This window comes from Lepisosteus platostomus, chromosome 25, assembly GCF_059453375.1.
Source record: "Lepisosteus platostomus isolate fLepPlt1 chromosome 25, fLepPlt1.hap1, whole genome shotgun sequence".
NCBI lineage: Eukaryota > Metazoa > Chordata > Actinopteri > Semionotiformes > Lepisosteidae > Lepisosteus > Lepisosteus platostomus.
In genome coordinates, this window is record NC_142635.1 from 11252338 (window position 1) to 11272061 (window position 19724).

The window sequence follows — 19724 nt, forward strand, 5'->3', positions numbered from 1 at the left end:
GAGCTTACAGCTTACAACATGTGATAACTCCTCAAAATGCTCAAAGAAAAGATATAAACAGAAGCTTGATTTGGAGTATTTATTTATTCATTAGTGAAATCCAACTGCAATTCTAATCCAACAGTAAACAGTCCACTAGTGGTTAATACTATTCGTACAAAAATATTTACTAGAGAGGATATTTTTACAAATTAAATGAAGAAAGAACTTAATTTATAAAATAAGTTTTATTTATAGGGAAACAAGGCTGAACAGAAAACAATACAGTATGTCTTATTTTTTTGTGAGACGCTGGATTTTATTTGAAGATATTAACAATTGTATAGGTTTCACATACTGAAGAAATTATCCCTTGCCAGTCTGATTCATCTCTAATGAGTAAAGTCTGTGATTAGCTAATGAATATTGCATTCAATGAGCCTACATAACAAAGCATTTTGAATGATTTCATCCCTTTTATGTAAAAGCCTAAGTCTTTGGCAGCTTTGGTTTAATAAAAAAGTAAAAAAAACAACAAAATAACCTTTACTCGACAGGGGCAAAATTATACTGTCCCCTAGAGGATTTCATGTGGGGCTTTTCTTCCAGCTGAGAAGCACATTCTCTTTACATTTTGAATTTGCATGACTTAAAGGACGTACAGTAGGAACCTTTATACAGATACCTACACATTAAATATTTTCTTTTGCCTTTAGGGGGAGCTCCATGCTATCCAAAGGAAAACTAGAGTGCTGGTGTAGATGCCAAGGACGAACAGATACAGACGGAACAGGATCTTGTCCACTTTGTAACACAGGCCCAACCACTCCGACTTCATGTTCCCAGCTTCGTCCTCTTGGTGCAGGTAATACTTGAGGGAAATGATCTCCTGCAGGACCTTCTCTAACATAGGACAGCTGTCTCGCGCTCTGTGGAAGGAGATTTCCTCTTCTTCCTCTGGGGAAAAGTCAAAGTCGTAGCCTGAAACAAAAGAAATTGACTTCCTGAAACACTGTGACAGGGCCTGTAGAAATACAGTATATCCTTTAGATATCACAGTTCTAGTATATAAAGAACAGAGGGTGAAAAGCTAAATCAGGAAACCTTCCTAAGGTTTCTAACTTGGGTACAATAACTACACCTTTAAAAGATAAAATGTTCCTCAGTTTAACCTTGAAAACAGGCTAAAATATATCTTAGCTCTGATAGTAGAAAACCAGCCTTTTATTTATTTTTTATTTTGATGGTCACAGCTATGTCCTAAGCAAGATAAAATTTACCTTTGAAGTGAAAACCTTCCAAAACTCCCCCAGTTATCGTTTTTAGTTTTTTAGGAATTTTAGAACTTGTCTTTAAAATAAAAAGGATTCTCTGCTGTTTTCAGTCAATCTAGTGTTATCTCTTGTTGATCTCTTCATTTATGGTTCTGCAGACACTTGTAGCCTCATTGCAGTTAATTGTTCCTTTTCTTTATTGTTTACACAATGTAGCACGATATCCTTGATCTGTACATCATGACAAAATCCTTGCATTGCTTCACACTCGATATATGTTACTACTGTGCAAGCTTGCAAGAGATTACCTAATAACCAGCCTTGCATTTCAGTTGGTAGAAACCCATATTTACCTCCACACTGATCTACATCATCTAGCGTTTTCACAGAAGTGAAGGAGCTCTCAAGAACGCTCTGGCTGGAGGATCCAAACTTGTCCAGTAGGCAAGCAGACACTGACATCTCTTTCATGGTTTCATCATTGTGATGCAACAGTTTGACAACTAAGATGGACTTCGCCAGGCTGAGAACCAGAAGGACCATGCAGACAGCAAAGAATATACCTGCAATAACAAAGACATTGCCACACTTTTAATCTTTAAACAGAGCTGGCATATTAGCTTCAAACTAATAATCAAGAAGCGAATTCCATCCAAAAGGCTTGATATTGTGCAATTGTACCCCAGTCGCACAAAAACATCTATTCAGTGCATTTTCCAAAGTAAATTCCATGTTTTACCATGTGTCTTTGCTTCTGTCTCCCTTGAAATATGCATCACACAGCATACTGACAAGAAATGACTATTTTCTTTGCATCTGAAGAAATGAATTAGATGAGGACAGCAGCAGTAGCTTTGACACAGTGCTTTGTCATACTGGTCTGACAGAATAGTTCAGTTTGAATTTCCATCTGTCTTGTTGATGTGAATTTGTTTGCGTTGAGGGGAAGGATCATGCCATTTCACTGGTGGCCCAAGCCGAATTGGATATCAGTCCTCCACCGTGGGCATGATTGACACTTATTGAAAGTGTTCTGAGTTTTGAATTTGGCAGCTGCTTTACTTACTAATGAGTGGTGTTTTAGTAGCCGTTGCTGGAAGTTCATCAGACATGTTGACTCGGAACACCGTGTAGCCCAGCAGGATGCTGGACTTGAAGGTGATTCTCATGCCGCTGTTTGGGGGCAAGTAGAAGCTTATCACGTCTACAACCATCAGGAAGATGCTGGGGATAAGTAAGCTGACCACGTACAGCAAGGGGCGTCTACGGATTACTACCTGTAGAAGAAGAGGAAGAGTAATATCGGTTTTACAGCAGTGAGTTATGGCCGAGGCTGTAGTCACCCTGGTCTCTCTTTGTGTTATGCACAAAAGGAGGTTGTTAGATAATGCTCTTACAGCCAGTGCCAACTTTACTTGTCTAGATCTGCAAGGCTCAGGGAATGACCCGTGGACTAGAGGTTATTTCACCTCCCCTGTCATCTCTTCTTCAGACGGCCTCAAGCAGAACCAATGACAAGTTACGCAGCAGCTAGGCAAAACATCTTTTTCTTCTATGAAGGAATGAAATACAAAAAGGCTGCACATGGATATCTCTCCATTTTGCCAGTTAATTGGATTGAACAATTATACAATGTATTTGGACTTGCTTATTCTGTAAACTGTACTGTAGATGTTGTACGTTGTACACTGTGATGTGCTAAACAGGATATTGCAGGATATGAACTGGGTCCAAGTTTACAAAGGAGAAAAAATATTTAAAAGGTACCATTTCTGAGAACACTCATTACCTTCAGTCGAATTTGTTATTTCGTAACTCTTTTTGTTGTGATTATATTTAAGCTACTAAGTTCATGACTAGTATCATTATCTGTCCCAGTCTTCTTCAGTATGATGCAGGTAACAATGTGTTCTCCTGAAACCATCATGGTGATAAGACAACTGATTTCTCCTCCAGAGTTTCTCGCAATAGCGATACCACATGGGCCACCAGGCAACAAGGGAAACTGGTCATCTGGAACGTTAACTTTACACAACACGCTGCACAGTGTAACCACAGAGAGCTATTGTCCATTATCATCTTTATTCTTAAGCATACATGGATGTGTGTGTTTGCTTATTTAAATCCTTAGATTTGCATTTTTAAAAATCTCACTTCCTTGCCAGTACTGCGACCTGCAACCTCCACTCTGATGCACTAGGCTAACTCGCGCAGTGAAGGTTACTCAATCAAGAGCACAATTTATCAAGAAACCTCCGATGGTTTCTGGAAACTATTGTGTTAATGGGGTCTGCCTTTAACATGATAGATTATGTTGTGCAGTCTTACCCTTTTTTGATGCATTGCAGCAGAAAATAGGCTCCTGGCTTCTAAAATTGACCCGGCAGTATGTGATTGCAGTTTGGCTTAATGACTAAAGCTTGATGCATAATTTGTTTACTGGACTGAAACGTGCATGCAGTGTAGAAATAATCTGTTTAATGAGTCTTACATTGTCATTATATTGGCAGTCTGGATATGTAACATTGCGCGTTTGTTAAAGTGAAAGTGAAGTTATAATCACCTTATCACAGTACTGTTCCTGTGAACAAACGAATGTTGATCATCTAGACAATATTCAGTGTTCTTCTGCCACACATAAACTCTCCTTTTTCATTTTTACTGGACTAAAAGTATTCTAAAACTGATGTTATTAGTCACTATCCTGCCAAATTCTGAATACAAGGGCAACCTACGTAGAAAGCTCTAGAGGCATAATTAAAATATATATATATTTTATATATATGCAAAATAGTTTAGTAATGGGGTTTAAAAAACATGCCACACTATCCAAGTGAAAACATTAAAGAGTTGGTATTGGGTATGACCTTCCAGCCTAAGGATTTACAGAATCCTGGCAGTGCTGTGGCACCAGATCAGCATCTGAAAAGACAGCTGTGGAATGTTAATAATAATAATAATAATAATAATAATAATAATAATAATAATAATAATAATAATAATAATAATAATTGTTGTTGTTGTTGTTGTTGTTAATAATAATAATAATAATACCTTACACTTATATTGCACTTTTCTGGACACTCCACTCAAAGCACTTTACAAGAAATGGGGATCCCCTCCACCACCACCAGGGTACAGCCCCCACCTGGATGATGTGCCCGCAGCCATAGTGTACCAGTACGCTCACCACACATCAGCTATCAGTGGGGATGAGAACAAAGTGATGAAGCCAGTTCAGAGATGGGGATTATTAGGAGGCCATGATTAACAAGGGCGGGGGTGGGGGGGGGATTTGGCCAGGATGCCGGGGTTTCCCCCCTACTCTTTTCAAGAAACGCCCTGGGATTTTAATGACCTCAGAGAGTCAGGACCTCAGTCTTAAGTCTCATCTGAAGGACGGCAACTTTTTTACAGTATAGTGTCCCTGTCACTTTACTGGGGCATTAGGACAAACACAGATAACAGTGTTAGAGCGACCCGTGCTGGCCCCACTAACACCACTTCCAGCAACAACCATAGTTTTTCCAAGGAGGTCTCCCATCCAGGTACTGCCCAGGCTCACACCTGCTTTGCTTCAGTGAGTTGCCAGTTGTGACTTGCAGGGTGATATGGCTGCTGGCTATATTTCTATTATTCCTGTGTAGCAAGAGAGAGAAAGCTGGACAATCACAGTTGTCTTCTACTGTAGGTAGTTGTGAGTTGGTTCTGCAGATATCCTGTCATACTGGCCGCTCACACGTTCTTGACACTGTTTTATTGAAGTGATGTCATTGTAGTCCTAGGACTGTGTGGTCTTGCATTGTCTCACTGGAAAATCCACACTTTTGTATTGTCTCAAGTCCTTTGGTTCAAGGACTTCATCAATGTGCCAGATTAAGCTGCCCTAAATCTATACCAAAGCGTTCTTGTGTTAAAGGACATTTCCTATCTGCATCATCACACTTCCACTGCCCCAAGTGTATAGTGTTTCTAAAACTGAACTCAATTTTTTTAAAATTTTAACGTGAAAAAAGTAAAAGGCACTTAGCACCATTTATGAAAGCTCAGTATTGTGTTGTCTCAATGAATATTACTGCTCATGCAATCCAAAAACCCCACCTTATCACTATAGAGTAAATAGCATTTTTATTTGACCTATTGACTTAAAATTTAGACTGCAGCATTGTCATTATTTTTCAGAATAAGTAATAGGTAATATAAAGTTTTGTTCCATGCTGAAAAGAGAAGAAAGAAAACATTTGGAGCATATATTAAATGTGTCTACATGCAGAGTACTTGTACTCACATTAAACTGAATTTGTGCATACTCCTTGTTTTCCATATACAGCTGTTCATATCTAGACGGAATAGAGATGAGCTCCCATTCTCCATCATTCATGAAGGTCCTCTTGTCAGTTGCAATTTCTTCAGAACTTCTCCATAACACCAAATCCACTTCATTCACTTTACTCAGACAAAACAGATTACATAAATATCTGCTCACTGCATTAATGAGACTGTTCTTGACAGCGTCAATGAACACTGCCATTCAAACTGCACTGTAGACTGCTATATGCTGGAATATTGCACTGTATTATCCAGGCATTGATTGATTGCTTATCATCCCCCTAAAGGATTTAGTCACATAAAGTGAGAATACATAATAACATTATGTGCATAAGAAAAAGTCAGACAGAATTCAATTGAAACAGCAACAGTAACTTTAAAAGGCTGCTTGTGGCCAATGTCTGTCTATTTATCCAGCCATCCATCCTATTTCTAACTGCTTTATCTACTGTAATACAGGGTCATGGGGGAGCCTATCCTGGCAAGCACTGGGCACAAGGCAGAATGCATCACAGGTCTGTCTATTTATACGTCTATCAATCCATCTTTCTAATCTCTGTCTTTATTTATGAGGTCCTGCTGTTACGTTACTGTACCTGTGTGGAGCCAGCTTCGAAAGGTCAAAGTGCAGTTCTGTTTATCAAAGGGAAAAGCATACATTTCTAAGCGGCAGGCAGACACTACTTGGATGGGCTTGTAGTTCTTGATGGTCCCAGAGGCATTCACATAAATGTAGGGGAGCTCTGGAGATCTGCCAACATCCACGCTTGAAAGAAATTGGAAAAAAAATGAAAGGACTGTATTAATCATTTAAATCCCCCAAAAGCCTCCTGATAAATGTTCATTCTCTTTTGCCTGCATTCAAGCAAATCAACTTTGCTTTTGCTGAAAATAGCAGAAAAATGGTTAAAATCTGTTTCCTTATTATTGTGACTCAGTATATTGCTACTTTTAGGTTATAGAAAAAACATCTTTTCTTAACAACCTTTCCATATAACAGACTGTCTCTGTATCATATCCCTCCCCCTTTCTTTGCCTGAGCAGTGCTTATCTGGGCAGATGATTCTCTTCTTGCAATATCTGTTATGAGAGTACAGCTTTTACCACCATTATTAATTGTGCTTTGCTAATGTAAACTGCAAAACGAGACAAAGGGCTTTGGGTACAGATTTTGTTTTTCCTTGACCCTAAAAAAGGAGGAGATTGTTTTTGGAAGCAAAGGAATTAGGAAACAAACACAGCATGTGCAAGATGGAAATACTGTAAAAGTCAATGATGAATGTGAACCTTACAATTCGCTAATGATTATGTCAGGAACCCAGATGGCATCTGAAGATAAAGAGATCTCATTAATTCCATCAAAAGCCTCTGGGTCCCACACTAGGAATTCGTCATTCCAGATCTAAAAAGTAAACACAAACAGAATGTAAAAACGGAATGCTGTGTTAATTTAATTTCTGGAGGATTTCTGCTATCCTGAATAGCAGACGTTACTGTATGGACTAGAGTCTAGATTATGTCTTAATGACATTTTTGTGACAGATTCATATACGGTTTAAAGAGCGATAACTTCTCACAGAACTGATGGTGAAGAAATGTTTGCATATTGTAAAACATGGTCTGTATTTAGATGTGCCTGATTGTGAAACTTGAACAAGAACTGCAAGAGATATCAAATTAGAAAAGAAAAATTAAAATAATCAAAAGTGCAAAAACCTATGAACAATTTCCCAAATTTCTCTACATTTGAGTTCTTGGAAAGGGTAAAATGCTCATGTGTAATTATTGTTTTTGCATGTAAATTAGTATATTGTACATATAAACCTGATTCCATTATGAATGCTTTCAAAGAAAGAAACTATTATGTTAATAATATTTAAACATTTTTACAAAAATCTATAGTAATTCCCAAGAAATCATATAGGGCTTTATAAATCCAGTTGGATGCCATATTCTAAAAATTATTATTATGTCAAGAGTCAACACAAAAACATTTTTTCTATATAATAATTTATCATTTTTATTCATGGTTCCAACTGATTAGAAGCTCTTATCAATATTTCATCTTTGTGTAAAATTATCCCACCAAAAACAGGATGGTATACAATGGTGCACTTTTTAGATGCTTTTAATATCATCTGTATAATGTATTTTTTCTCAGTATACATAATGTATGAAAAGATAATGGTAGTGCCAGTTGATGTAAAAGAATACCACTGTGATGTACTGTAATGTAGATGTTGGTATCAAAATGAGGGAAATTGACTTTGAATTTACTGACCTGCCGATACCAGATGCTTGTGGTTACTTTCTGGTTTTGCCCATCCTTAGACAAAAAGATAATGGTGATTTATTGTAGTTACTTAAGCAGTCAGGCAATGCATATTTATCAATAAAGCACATAAGAATCTGTGACATGGAACCAGCTGGTTTAATGGAATTAATTTTTCTTAAATAGTTTTCCAGGAAATCACTTACTCAAAGTAGTTACAAAACCCATTTCATGTTTTAAGGGGATTCTGGAGCATGAAGTATTGATTAAAAAAAATTAATTTAAGAAAGTATTTTTGATGGGCGTATTTCTGGGTGTTTACTCTCCTAGTTATCAAAGCTTTTTACATGAGCATCATTAGTATGTTTTTTTTTAAATAGAGAAAGTCTTGTGGTAGTTTCAATCTCTGACTGCAAAAAGATTACCAACTATTGAATTAGCATATAAACCTCTCGGTTTTGAAGCCCGACAATAAGATCGTAAACCAGTAACTAAATGTACTTTAAGATTCCTTCAAGACAACAATATTTTAAGAAAAGGGCACTGGTTTGTTGAATTTCTAATGCAGGGTTTTCAGTAAGAAGTCATTGCAGTGTGCACTAATACTGATTAGTTTTTTTCTGTTGTCTAAACGGTCCATTTGATTTACGTATTTAAATGATTTCTTTTTCATAGAACAGAATAATACAGTAAGCATAGACTTTACAGTGAGGGAGCAGTCCTTACAACATCAAGTACAGCCTGAAGGATGAAGTCAATGTAGACAATGGTAGGCGTGGTCCAGTTGCTCACTGGCCGAACTCCACTGCTGTAGTTCCGAAGAAGCGTTCTGGTCAGCTGATTCAGAGCTGACCTCCTGGGCTTCTCTCTAAAAGTCACAGTTACCGGAGCTAGAAGAGTTCGTGGTGAAAAATTGCATTGATTAACAATCTATACATGTCACAAAAACTAAGCTGAAGAGGCAGTGGTCCAAATTCAAATCAGATGTATTTTTTGTCAGGATATTAAGTGGAGGCCCTGACAGCTGTTTTCAAGCAGCAACAACACAGCAATCTGCATGTTTTGCATTTATAAGCATCTCAAGTATAAAACAGTTGTGCAAGTTTGCAATATGTAATTGTGTTGCACAATAATGTAAAACTAGACTTGTCGATTGATGATAGTGTTGCAAAATTTATGGTCACTTGCACTGTTAAGCGCCTTGGGGCAACCTTGTTGTGAAAGGCGCTATATAAAAATAAATTGAATTGCATTGAAAATGTAACTCAAGAATAAGTGCAGTACAGCTGCCCATTTTGGAAACATCTAGGTGTCAACTGCATGTGTTTATCTCATGCAGAACAAATTAATTCCAAAACTGCCTGTTCAGCAATGGCTAAAAATTGGTTAAATTATGTTTGTCTGATTTTGTAGTACCATTTAATTTGGAATCTAATTTCTAAATTTAACTGAATGGTTTAAGTTAATGATTGTGTGCTCTACCAACACATACAAACTATAACTGATTTGATTAAACGTGCTTAACAGGTGCATGTAATATTTGTATACATTCATAAACATTGTGAATATCTGAAACCTGTTTTATATCATTTAGGTGACTCAGTAATTAAATTAAAAACAGCAGTTAAAATTGCAAGACAAATTTGTATGAAGATTTATTCCATTTCTTGCAACTGCTGTTTTAGATGTAAATATATAGAAATTTGATGGTGCGTGTAGAATGCAGATTCTAAACCTTTTTGCAGAATGGATGTAATCGCAGTACTGACTTCTTCCACAAGGTGGGGAGATCTGCGCATGATAATGCCCAGATTTCTCTTTTGCCAGTAGAAGTTCAGAAATTCTAAAAGTTATGAGAGAAGGTCAGGCTTGCTTCTCTAAAAAGCAGCAACAGCTCCTCTTCACAAAGAGGAGAAAACCATTCAGAAACTGGTGCTTTCGGAGCGACCTGACGGAAAAGTAATGCATACTCTACACACTCTAATTTTAATTCTTTAAGTGATACAGATGTTTTACTCACCACTTCATTATAGCTTAAATGACGCTACGGTAGCTCTTATTACCATTCTTCTTGTGATGATCTCATTTTATAGGAACCAAAAATGAGTTAAAAGAAAGGAGTATCCTTGACATGTTAATTTTAGATTTGTTTTCTTTTTTACACTAAGCTGCCAAATTAAAAGAGTCAGGTGTCCCAATGGAAAGGCGAGAGCGTGATTTGTGCTTTTTAAATTAATTTTATATGCAATGTAAACTGAGTTGATTTATATTGAGGTCTACAAAGATACAGTATTGCTGGGTAAGAAAATTACAATGCTCATTCACTTCCTGAACTCTGTATGGAATATATTTATATCTGTTCCATATATGCCATTTTTGATTGTAGTATTTTGTGCAAAAGTACTCTTTCAACCCAGAAGAATTCAGAGCTCCCTAATATAGACACAGGTGGTTTAAACTGGCTTAAAACCTACTAAGGTCAATAAGAGCACCTGTTACATTAGACAGCATTTTTTCAAGCCTGAAGCAATTCATTTTTTTTCTAAAGTATGTGTTGTTGGTTCACATTGTAAGAGAAATTGCCCTTAGTAACAGATATAATTCAATAAAGAGAAACATTAGGCCATACAGAAAGATTTTTTTTTCCTGTAATAGTGCTTGGCTGCTATGAAATACATTTCCCTTGATATCATATTTTCAATATACTTTATCTTTCTCTGTGATTTCTAACACTTCATTAATCTTAATTGTTGCAGAACACATATTTGAGGGTAGATGCCAAAACAACAGAACAATATACAACTGAACAAGACCATATTAATTTAATCCACACTTCTGAAACTGAAACTGAAACTGAAACACAGCTGTTAAGTTAATAAACTTCACTGATTTTTGTATGGAGTGGACACATTTCCTACATTCAGATGATGTTAAAAATTGGTAACAGGTATGACAGACCAATCAGAAAGTGTTAAAGGGCAATATGAGAAGAAAGCAATAATATTAATAAATGAAAGAATTATTAATTAAAATGTCTAAATATTAAGTATATTCTATGAGTATAGAAAACCTGTGCAGTACATTTTTCTCTCTGTGATTAAGTAGCGTTTTATAGCTGTTTGGTTTTACTGAGGCTGGACAGGACATGGGCCCCGGAAATATATTTTAAATGTTGACAGAAAATATTTTGAAAGGAAAAGCAGCACGACAAAACGCAGTTATGCCAAGTTGTTTTGAAGCGGTGCGTCACTCTTTCCACGCACATCTGTGACGTTTTTTCAGGTAAAACTGAAGAAAGCACAGAAAGACCCTCGTCGCGGACTCAGGTTTAATTCATCCCTAGCCCACTAGACTCCATGCATTCATTATAAAGAAGCGCCCTCTTTTTTTCCCCAATCACTGTAACGGTTTCAATTTGCTTGGTTGGCGTCAATCTTTGTATTTTTTAACGTAGCAGTATCCTCCCCCCCCCACCCCCAATAAATAACCCCTAATTGATTTATTTCTAGTCTCACCATCAATTTACCAGTTAAATCCGGTACACAGTGCTTCTTCTATAGACCTATCGGAGATAAACTACGTGTCCTACCTGAGAGGAAAAGCAGCAGGAGAGTTACAGGTGCCATGGCCTTCCTTCTAGTCTGAGACGGTGCTCCTGGTTTCTTGACGCTGTTCTGAAATCTCGCTTAGCTCCCTAATTCAGGTCTGCAGCGCTCAGAGGCATCTGTCTGTTCTCGTGTAATGTTTTTTCTTATTCCTTTTTTAATCAATTTGTCACTTAATGTCGGGGTAAGATCCTAAAGCCTGAGTTTGCCAAAGAAGAGGCTCTTACTTGCCCACGTCACTGAAGGACGGCATCATTAAACTTTGGTGTCCTCCAGTGGATTGAATTTTCATTATGCCAATACACTGATGCTAAGTGGATAATGGAATAATGCAGGAAGGGCAGTGCTCTTGGGATTTTTTTTTTAAACTAACACAATAAGAACTGGCAGTGTACGTTACATTGATAGAGTCCTCCTTTTACAAGACTTTGTCCATTTAAAATGCATCAATTCAGACAAATAAATGAAGGCAGGTCCTTATTCAATTCTATTGGAGGAACATTTAAAAAAAACTCAGGATGAGTTGGAGGTGCTGTCTTTTTGAAGTCTTTCGACGTGTTCAAAGTGCAATAGTCAGACATCTGATTCTCATACTTTTTATACTATAAATACTGAGCATGGAAGTCCAGGTTTTATTTCAAACTAAACAAAGCACAATTAGCATCAATTACAATGTATTATTAAAGAATAAATTAAATATATGGAATTATTCCGTTAGTATTTCCAGTTCTCTTGAAACAAGGGCCAGACCTTTCCCCGTGGGTCAATAATATCGACTTAAAATACAGCAAGATGGACAGCAAAGATTTCACACACGCACAAACAGAGCATTTTAGATACACGTTAACCCAGCCACAATATCTTGGACCTCAGGAGCTGAGAAGCAGCATTGCAAATCACAATGTCACCCAAGTTATATGTCAAAGCAAATCTGATCATTATATTTACATTTATTCTTTTGAAATACAATAGCAATTTTGTAATAAAAAAACCTACCCAGCCTTGCTTTTGGAGGCTCTCCCCCTGCAGATGGCTGAAATTATTGGGTCAATTAACAATTATATTCCAAATAGGATAGAGAATCCTCTGTTGTCCCTGATCTTAGGTTCACCTATCAAAATGATTTTTCAACCCTCTACCTTCATATTGTATGCTGTCACCAAATTGGTGCTCACCTAATATTATTGTGTCATATCGGAATGTGTATGGGGTGCACTGTACCGTACAAATCACATGCAAGTTCTCCAGGTAACATAGTAAAGGTAAAAAACGAAAGGGGGCATTTCTGCACCCAAGTTTTTCACTTGCCGAATGTGTTTTTTTTTACTCATGTATGTGAAATGGGTGATGCAAATCTCTCCCCAAAAAGGTGAAAACTATGCAGACAGTAACAGCGTCCTTTACTGGTTAATCTTAGAAAAAGAAGGTGCAAGACTTAATATAATACAGTATCTGAAGAAAATCGAGTTTTTTTCAGTATTTCCCCATCATATCAATTTTTTTTATTTCAACAGATGCATAATAGTTGGATCACTTTAAGGAACAATTACAAATAAAGTTGCAGGGGCATCCAGTTCACTAACATAGCTTACCTACAGTACTACGAATTCCAGAAACCACCACACCCTTTAAGTTAACCTGCCTGCTCAGCTACTGCGCACGATGCACGCGACTGGGACGTTATTGGCACCTCCCCACGCAGTACGTGGGCATGCACGTCGCAAGCGCGCTCGTCCTTCATCCTGGGCAGACGAGCCGCGGGGGCGCGCCTGGCGTGTGGGTGACGGATGGAGGAGGCGAGAGTCTGAAGCAGGGGGAGAAGGTTTCATTGAAAATTACCGAAAAAAGAGGAGGATCTGGTCCATTGCCATGACGGCCGAGCAGCAGTGCGATCATGGGGACAACTCTGGCAGTTCGGTGAGCGAAATAGCGGCGGAAAGTTTTAAAAAAAGATTCTCCCTGCTAAGTCTGACACTCGTGTTGACGAGCAAAACAAAAAAAAAGTTTGCAGAGAGATCGTATTTGCTGAGCTACACGCCTCGCTGTATGCTAGCCGTCACACCAAGCAGGAATGCAAAACTTTTCTCACCCTAGTATATATTTTTTTATCATTACCACCAAATTCAGCCTTAAAAATAACTATTGCAAACAAAACAAAAAAAGGTACGATCGGTGCAAATAGGTAGCCCCGAGACATTTTTAAAGTCCGAGTTATAGACTGTTACTGTCCATGCCAATCACGTTGTTTTGAAAACACATGCGAGGGGAGTGTACGAGCTTGATCCTCAGCTCTGCGCTGCTTCAACATGTACCTTTTCAAAACAGAGCGGCGCTACCTGGGTTAGGTATTGTAGGTCTGAGCTCACTTCTGCAGCGTGCAGAGACCACTGCATGCAAACCTGCGCTTGATTTCAAGCAAAATCGTGCGTTAGGGCAGGTTTGTGTTCAACACCGTTTTCCAGCTGCGTTTTTTCTTACCGATCTCTAAACTGGCTTGAGCTGTTCAAAATAAAAAGAGGGGAGGCTTTGATGCACGTACTTTCACATCTTAAGTTCCCCTATTAGTCGTGTCATCTAACTAGGAGTGAAGCATTCCCTTACAAAGAACAAGCGCAACTTCATGTGAAAAAAACCCTGAAAATCTGAACTTTGATCCCTTTCCACTTGCATGTACTGTATAGCAAGCCTCACACTGCTGATGTTTTTGCATTTGTAGTTAAAACGTTTTCTGGACTTTACAGTTTGCTGGAAAGCATTTTATTACTAATGATACTGTAGCCACCGATGAAAAAAAGACTGTCACTCCTGTCACCACACCTAGTATTTTTTTTCCAAATCGTCCATTTCTTCGCTATGTGCCGCTATAACCACTTTCATATCTCCTAATTTGCCTCATTTATCAGCTTTTCACTTTTAATGGGAGCGTTGACACGTTGTGACCTTAAATTGTCTGGCAATTCGCTTAGCTTCAGGTTTTCACTCTTGAATCAGTCTACTGTACTGTCATCAGTAAAGCTCCACGCTTTAAAAATAGTCGGCAATAATTAGATTCGAGGCGTGTTTGTTTTCTATTTGTCGATTACAGTCCATTCTGACCTTTTTAACTGAAATCGGGCTCCTTTTTTTCCAGTTTCTTGCTTATTGTAGCAAGAAACACCCTATAGAAGAGATGCCCACTGTACCTACAAATGTGCTTCATGGCTCCATTTTGTAAATAGTAATTGCTTACACCTATATAGCGCTTTTCTGGACAATCCACTCAAAGCGCTTTACAGGTAACGGGGACTCCCCTCCTCCACCACCAGTGTCCAGCCCCACCTGGATGATGTGATGGCAGCCATACGGCGCCAGTCTGCTCACCACACATCAGGTATTAGTGGGAAGGAGAACAGAGTGATGTAGCCAATTTATAGATGGGGATTATTAGGAGTCCATGGGAAAGGCCAATGGGAAATTTTGCCAGGGTGTAGCCTTTACCAATTATTGAAAGTGAGAAAAAGGTGTATTTATTGCCACTGTAGATGTATTGAATGTACACAGCTGTAAAACTCCCCCAGCTGCCGGGGGAACACCTGTGTTTCATGTAGATTTCAGTTTCTGTACTTGGGATTTTTTTCAAATAAAAATAAAAATCATGGCACTGCATGCTAGGCCAGCAGTGATTTAGACCAAACATTTCGATAGATTAGCTCAGATATCCCCACCTGAGCAAACAGCAGTGCTCCAGAGACGTCAGTGTACAAGAATGATGGTAGAAAAACAAACATATTGGATCATGTTATTAGTTTTGCACTGGTGCTCTAACCTGTTTTCTTAAAAAATAAGCATTGCTTGCACTTCCCAATTTTATATTATTGGAAAATGGCAAAGGAAAAAAAACTTTAAATACCTGTGCGTTTCTCATTTTAATTCACTGACTGACAATTACCATTATCGTTAACTTACCATCTGCTGTTGTTATTACGTTAAGAAGGAAACACTCCTTATAAATATAATTGCTCTAGTTCCTATTCCACCATTTGTAACTTAATAAGGAAAGGTCTTACTGCATCTACTGCGATTACACCAATGTAAATTCTGTTTTTTAAAAAAAATCCAAATACACCACATCTGACTTCACTGAGTGCTTCAATGAGACTCTTACTTTTTATAAAATTGAAAACAGCCCATAAACATTTGAATGAGTAATGCAGCCATTATTGAGAGCTTATCTAAAGAAAAGTTATTTTTGCTGGGACTTTATCTAATACTTTCAAGGATCTTATATGACTTTTTCTTCTTCCCTGTAGCCTTGAATCAGAGATATTACTTTTATTCTTTGACATCTACAGTATTGAACATCTGTAATACACTTAATACTGTTACACTTGGAGTAAAACTGACTAACCATGTTGTTCACGATTAAGACAAACTGTACAGAGCATAAAGAATACGCTGCTGTCAAGATCGGGTTAGTGTTTCAAACACTTTTTAAAGGGACAGCTTTTACTGGGTGAGTTAAGTACTAGTTAGTGCAGACTGGTAGGTTAAATGTTGATTAGCTAGCTACCTTTCAATACCAGAATAGGCAAAAGGCCTTTTTGTATTTTTCCCCCTAGTACTGCCTTTTCTCAAAAGTGTTTTTTTTCTTTTTCATAGGGTAGTGCAGTTTTTGCCTTGTCAGAAATTAAATTCTTTTTTGTTGTTGTTGTAGTATAATTGTGCAGAACAGCAAAACAGATAGAACCAGGAAAAGACGTGCAAAAAAACCCCTTTACAATTAAGTAGCAAGAAGATTAATTGGTACTAAAAACGGTATTTTGAAGTAGTGCCCTTCCTGTCAGAGGTCTCCAAAACTAAACCACCTTCATGATCAGGTTTCCTGAACTACAGATGGCTTGAAAAATGAGCCTGTGTGCTCAGATGAGCCCCTAGTTTGAAAGGCCATCTTAACAGCATTTCCACCAACAGCTTCAGCCTTTGACAGATAAGAATGTTTTCACATTTTCAGTTTTGCTCCTTGGTATGTGAAATCCCCAGTTTCCAACACTGAAAGTGTCCAGACTTAGTTATAACCTTGATGTGCTTCAAAGACTGAACACATTCTATGCTGAGTGACAGAAGTCTTCTGCATTTCTGTCGTTTGTTGAATTACCTGGGTATAATATGTAGCTCAAAAAGTTTTTTGTCCAGTTCATCTTTCTGCTTAAGAGCTGTGACTCAGGTAAAACTTGCCCTTCTTGGTAATGTCGTGTTCTGGATAGGTTTGCGTAATTGAAGTCCGATTGCTCACATTTTCCCAACTGGAACGTGACAGGTGCTCATCTTGACACTATGGGAGACAGGTGTCGGTCGGCTACAGCACAGCTTTTGGCATTTTGTCTTTGTTGCCATTTCTTACAGAGTGTAACGTGCTGATGCTTTCATCCTTTAAGATACTGTAATATAATACAAGACCTCGGGCAGTGTACGACGTGTTTTACTGTGTGTGTTTCAGCTAAAATAACCCAATAGAAATCAACACAAATATTGACAGGGGGGGGAGAATGTATACAACTGTCTTATATTATATGCATCCACCTGCATCATGAAAAACAGGGTTGAATGTATTCTATATTTTTTCAACCACCTACTTAGCTATGTCACTCAAGCCCCCTTAGAGGGTGAGAGGAATGCTAAACACAAGGGCTATCAGTGCTCTGGCTCAAAATAGACTCTGACCAGCGGCCGTTGGTCTTCTAGTTCTCCATATATGTCTCCTGTTGTGAGGCCAAGTATCTGGGTGTGTTGGAGGCCAGCTGAGAGAACCTAACTTTTCCATCTGCTGCAATTCAATTACCTTTATATAGACCCCTGACACTGCTTGTTTTTCTTCATTTGCTCCAACCCGGTAAACTTCAGATCTACCAAGTGACATACCGTAAGAGTGGGATTGCGCAGATTAGGATCCAGTGTGGATCAGGCCCTCTCCGAAAAAAAAATGTTTTCACATTGTGGTGAGAATTTCACTTGCTCCGGTATCTGCCAGACCCTTACCCGTTTCGCAGCCAGATTGAGTGAGCGGGAAATTGTGTGTATCTTAAGCATACAAATGGTATCGGTTTGCGGTCTCTTATTTCGTGTCATGTAAACAGTTCTACTGTTTTTCCGTCCCTTCATCTGTAATCAGTAAGCTGCTTATTCCTGGTAAGGGTTTCTGCTACCTGGAGAGTCAGGTTAGCACAGGGTATAAGGCAGGGCTACAGCTTTGATGTGTTGCCAATGCACTCACACATGGAGAGAGTTTGGAGATGTCAGATAATCTAGCCCGTATGTCTTTGAAAGAGGACGTGCAGATATCGGACAGAAGGCACCCCAGACTGTAGTCAAGCCCATGTCCCAGTGCTGTGAGCAGAAGCGCTAAGTATCACCACATTGCCCTTATTTCTCTCGCTGCTTAGGTCCAATCATCTTGGAAATCCTATTTCCATTTTTTTTAATTCCCTGTAGCTGTTAGCTGTGAAACATGGCCACCCCACCCTGAGCTGTTTTGATCTTCATAAATTCTCGATGTAATTTGTTGGTAGTAAGTTGTAAAATGCCGCTGTTAACATGACAGACTGGACGTTTTCCCCATTTAGATTGAAGGGTCAGTGACTGACTACTCCCTGTCTTTGATTGTCATTGCGTACTTGTTTAAAAGATGTAAACAGTGCTAATGATTCTTTATTGCCCTGACCATCAGCGCTGTTTGAGTTATAAGGGAAATTGTCCTTGTTCTTTTATTTATCCCTTGATAAATATTTCAAAAGGTTGAGATATTGTTGGTGACTTTAGAATTATGTGTATTGAAACGTTTCCATTTACTGTGTTTTTTAGACCCACGTCCTGATCAACCAGCTGAGAGAGATCACGGGCACCCAGGATGTTGAGATTCTACAGAGAGTTCTCAAGGTGTGTGCCATCATGAGACAATGTGCCACCACTCAAGAGTGCATCCCTATTAGGAAAATGAAAAGCACAAAGTACCCACTGCCAGTTCTTTGAAAAGTGTAAAGGCAGCAGTTGTCTTGTCTTTGACCCTGGAGCCACACTTCCATTTTTCTCTCTCTCCTCTTAATTTTGTATTTTGATGCCCCAGGCTAGCAATGGGGACATGAGTCAAGCGATCACGATGCTGACTGCCCAAGTGCCAGAAGAGGATGTCATTGCAGTGGAGCCGTCTGATGCTGAAGGAAGTGTCGTGGGCAGGAGAGCCCAGACAAGTAAGTCGGAAGTAGGGAGAACACTGACCTTCAGAGAGCAATTACAAAAGACAAGATTGTCCCACACCAGCTGGCAGGGGGTGTAATTGAAGGCAAATTAAGAGGAAGCTGCTAATGTTCTGCACATCTTGTTTTAAAGGCCTTTTCCTGTAAGGAGTTAATGCAAATTGTCTGCTTTGCACAGTCTTGCTCTTGTTTTATGTTTACTTACAATGCACATAGAGTTCTGTTGTGTATTAATTTGCCCGTCCGCATCATGTCTCCTGCATAGAAACTGCAAATGTACTCATCAAAAATTGGAAGTTGAGGTTTAACAAAGGGTATATTTTAGTACTTTGTCTCCCCAGTGATCTGCGTTCTGCTTATTTATTGGCAAAGTATTAAAGGACAATTTTGCTTAATCATCAATGGCGATCTTTTGGTTCTGCAGAATACAGGGGATCCTCATTGTTTGTTGTTTTGTTGTTTACCCTGTAATTCCCTCCTTTATTAATTAACTCCTTTATTGTTTTTGATATGCATTGGTCTGTTTTGAATGTGTGTGTTTTTTTTCTGAGAAAGGTAATAAAATTGTTTAAAACCTATATGTGTTTTGTGTGTTACTCACAGACAACATTTAAGTTGTTTGGGATGTTAAATGGTACTGTACGTGTATGATGACAACTTAGAATTTAACTCACACTTATTCATTGTTTCCTATAGACTAAAAATTCCTGAAACTTTAAAGAGCTCATCGGAATGTACCCCCTTAATTATATTATTTCTTAAATGTTTATTTGGCAAACCACACTCTATTTTTCTGCCAGCATGATTTCAGCAGTAAGTAGCAGTGAGAAAAGATTGAAGGAGATAAGTGACAAAGGCACCACCTAAAAACCTAAACCAAGATTTCTTACAATGATTCTTGTCTAGTTATGTTTTTATACACTGCATAATGAAGTTCACATTTAACCACAGTGTTTAAGTGCTCATGGTATAATCTTAGGTATATTCATGTAACATATATGCTATAATATGTAAAAAAAATCCATACTCTAAGGCT

The 19724-nt window shown here is 38.3% G+C and overlaps 2 protein-coding genes across 5 annotated transcripts in view; one reads left to right on the top strand and one right to left on the bottom strand.

Annotated features, from left to right (window-relative positions):
• Positions 1-87: 87 nt before the first annotated feature.
• htr3b (5-hydroxytryptamine (serotonin) receptor 3B) lies at positions 88-13201 on the bottom strand. The gene is made up of 9 exons (XM_088618881.1): positions 11444-13201; positions 8581-8744; positions 7864-7908; positions 6875-6984; positions 6179-6348; positions 5542-5699; positions 2320-2530; positions 1607-1816; positions 88-960 (listed from the first exon to the last, which is right to left on the bottom strand). The coding sequence occupies exons 1-9, from the start codon at positions 11478-11480 to the stop codon at positions 692-694; spliced, it is 1374 nt and encodes a 457-aa protein (XP_088475007.1). The 5' UTR covers positions 11481-13201; the 3' UTR covers positions 88-691.
• usp28 (ubiquitin specific peptidase 28) overlaps positions 13095-19724 on the top strand; it is a 29203-nt gene continuing 22573 nt past the window's right edge. For all 4 annotated transcript variants that reach the window (XM_088618876.1, XM_088618878.1, XM_088618880.1 and 1 more), the window contains exons 1-3: positions 13095-13376; positions 18297-18371; positions 18559-18682. In XM_088618876.1, coding sequence (XP_088475002.1) covers positions 13122-13376; positions 18297-18371; positions 18559-18682 — 454 coding nt within the window. In that variant the 5' untranslated portion in view covers positions 13095-13121. The remainder of the gene's footprint in view (positions 13377-18296; positions 18372-18558; positions 18683-19724) is intronic.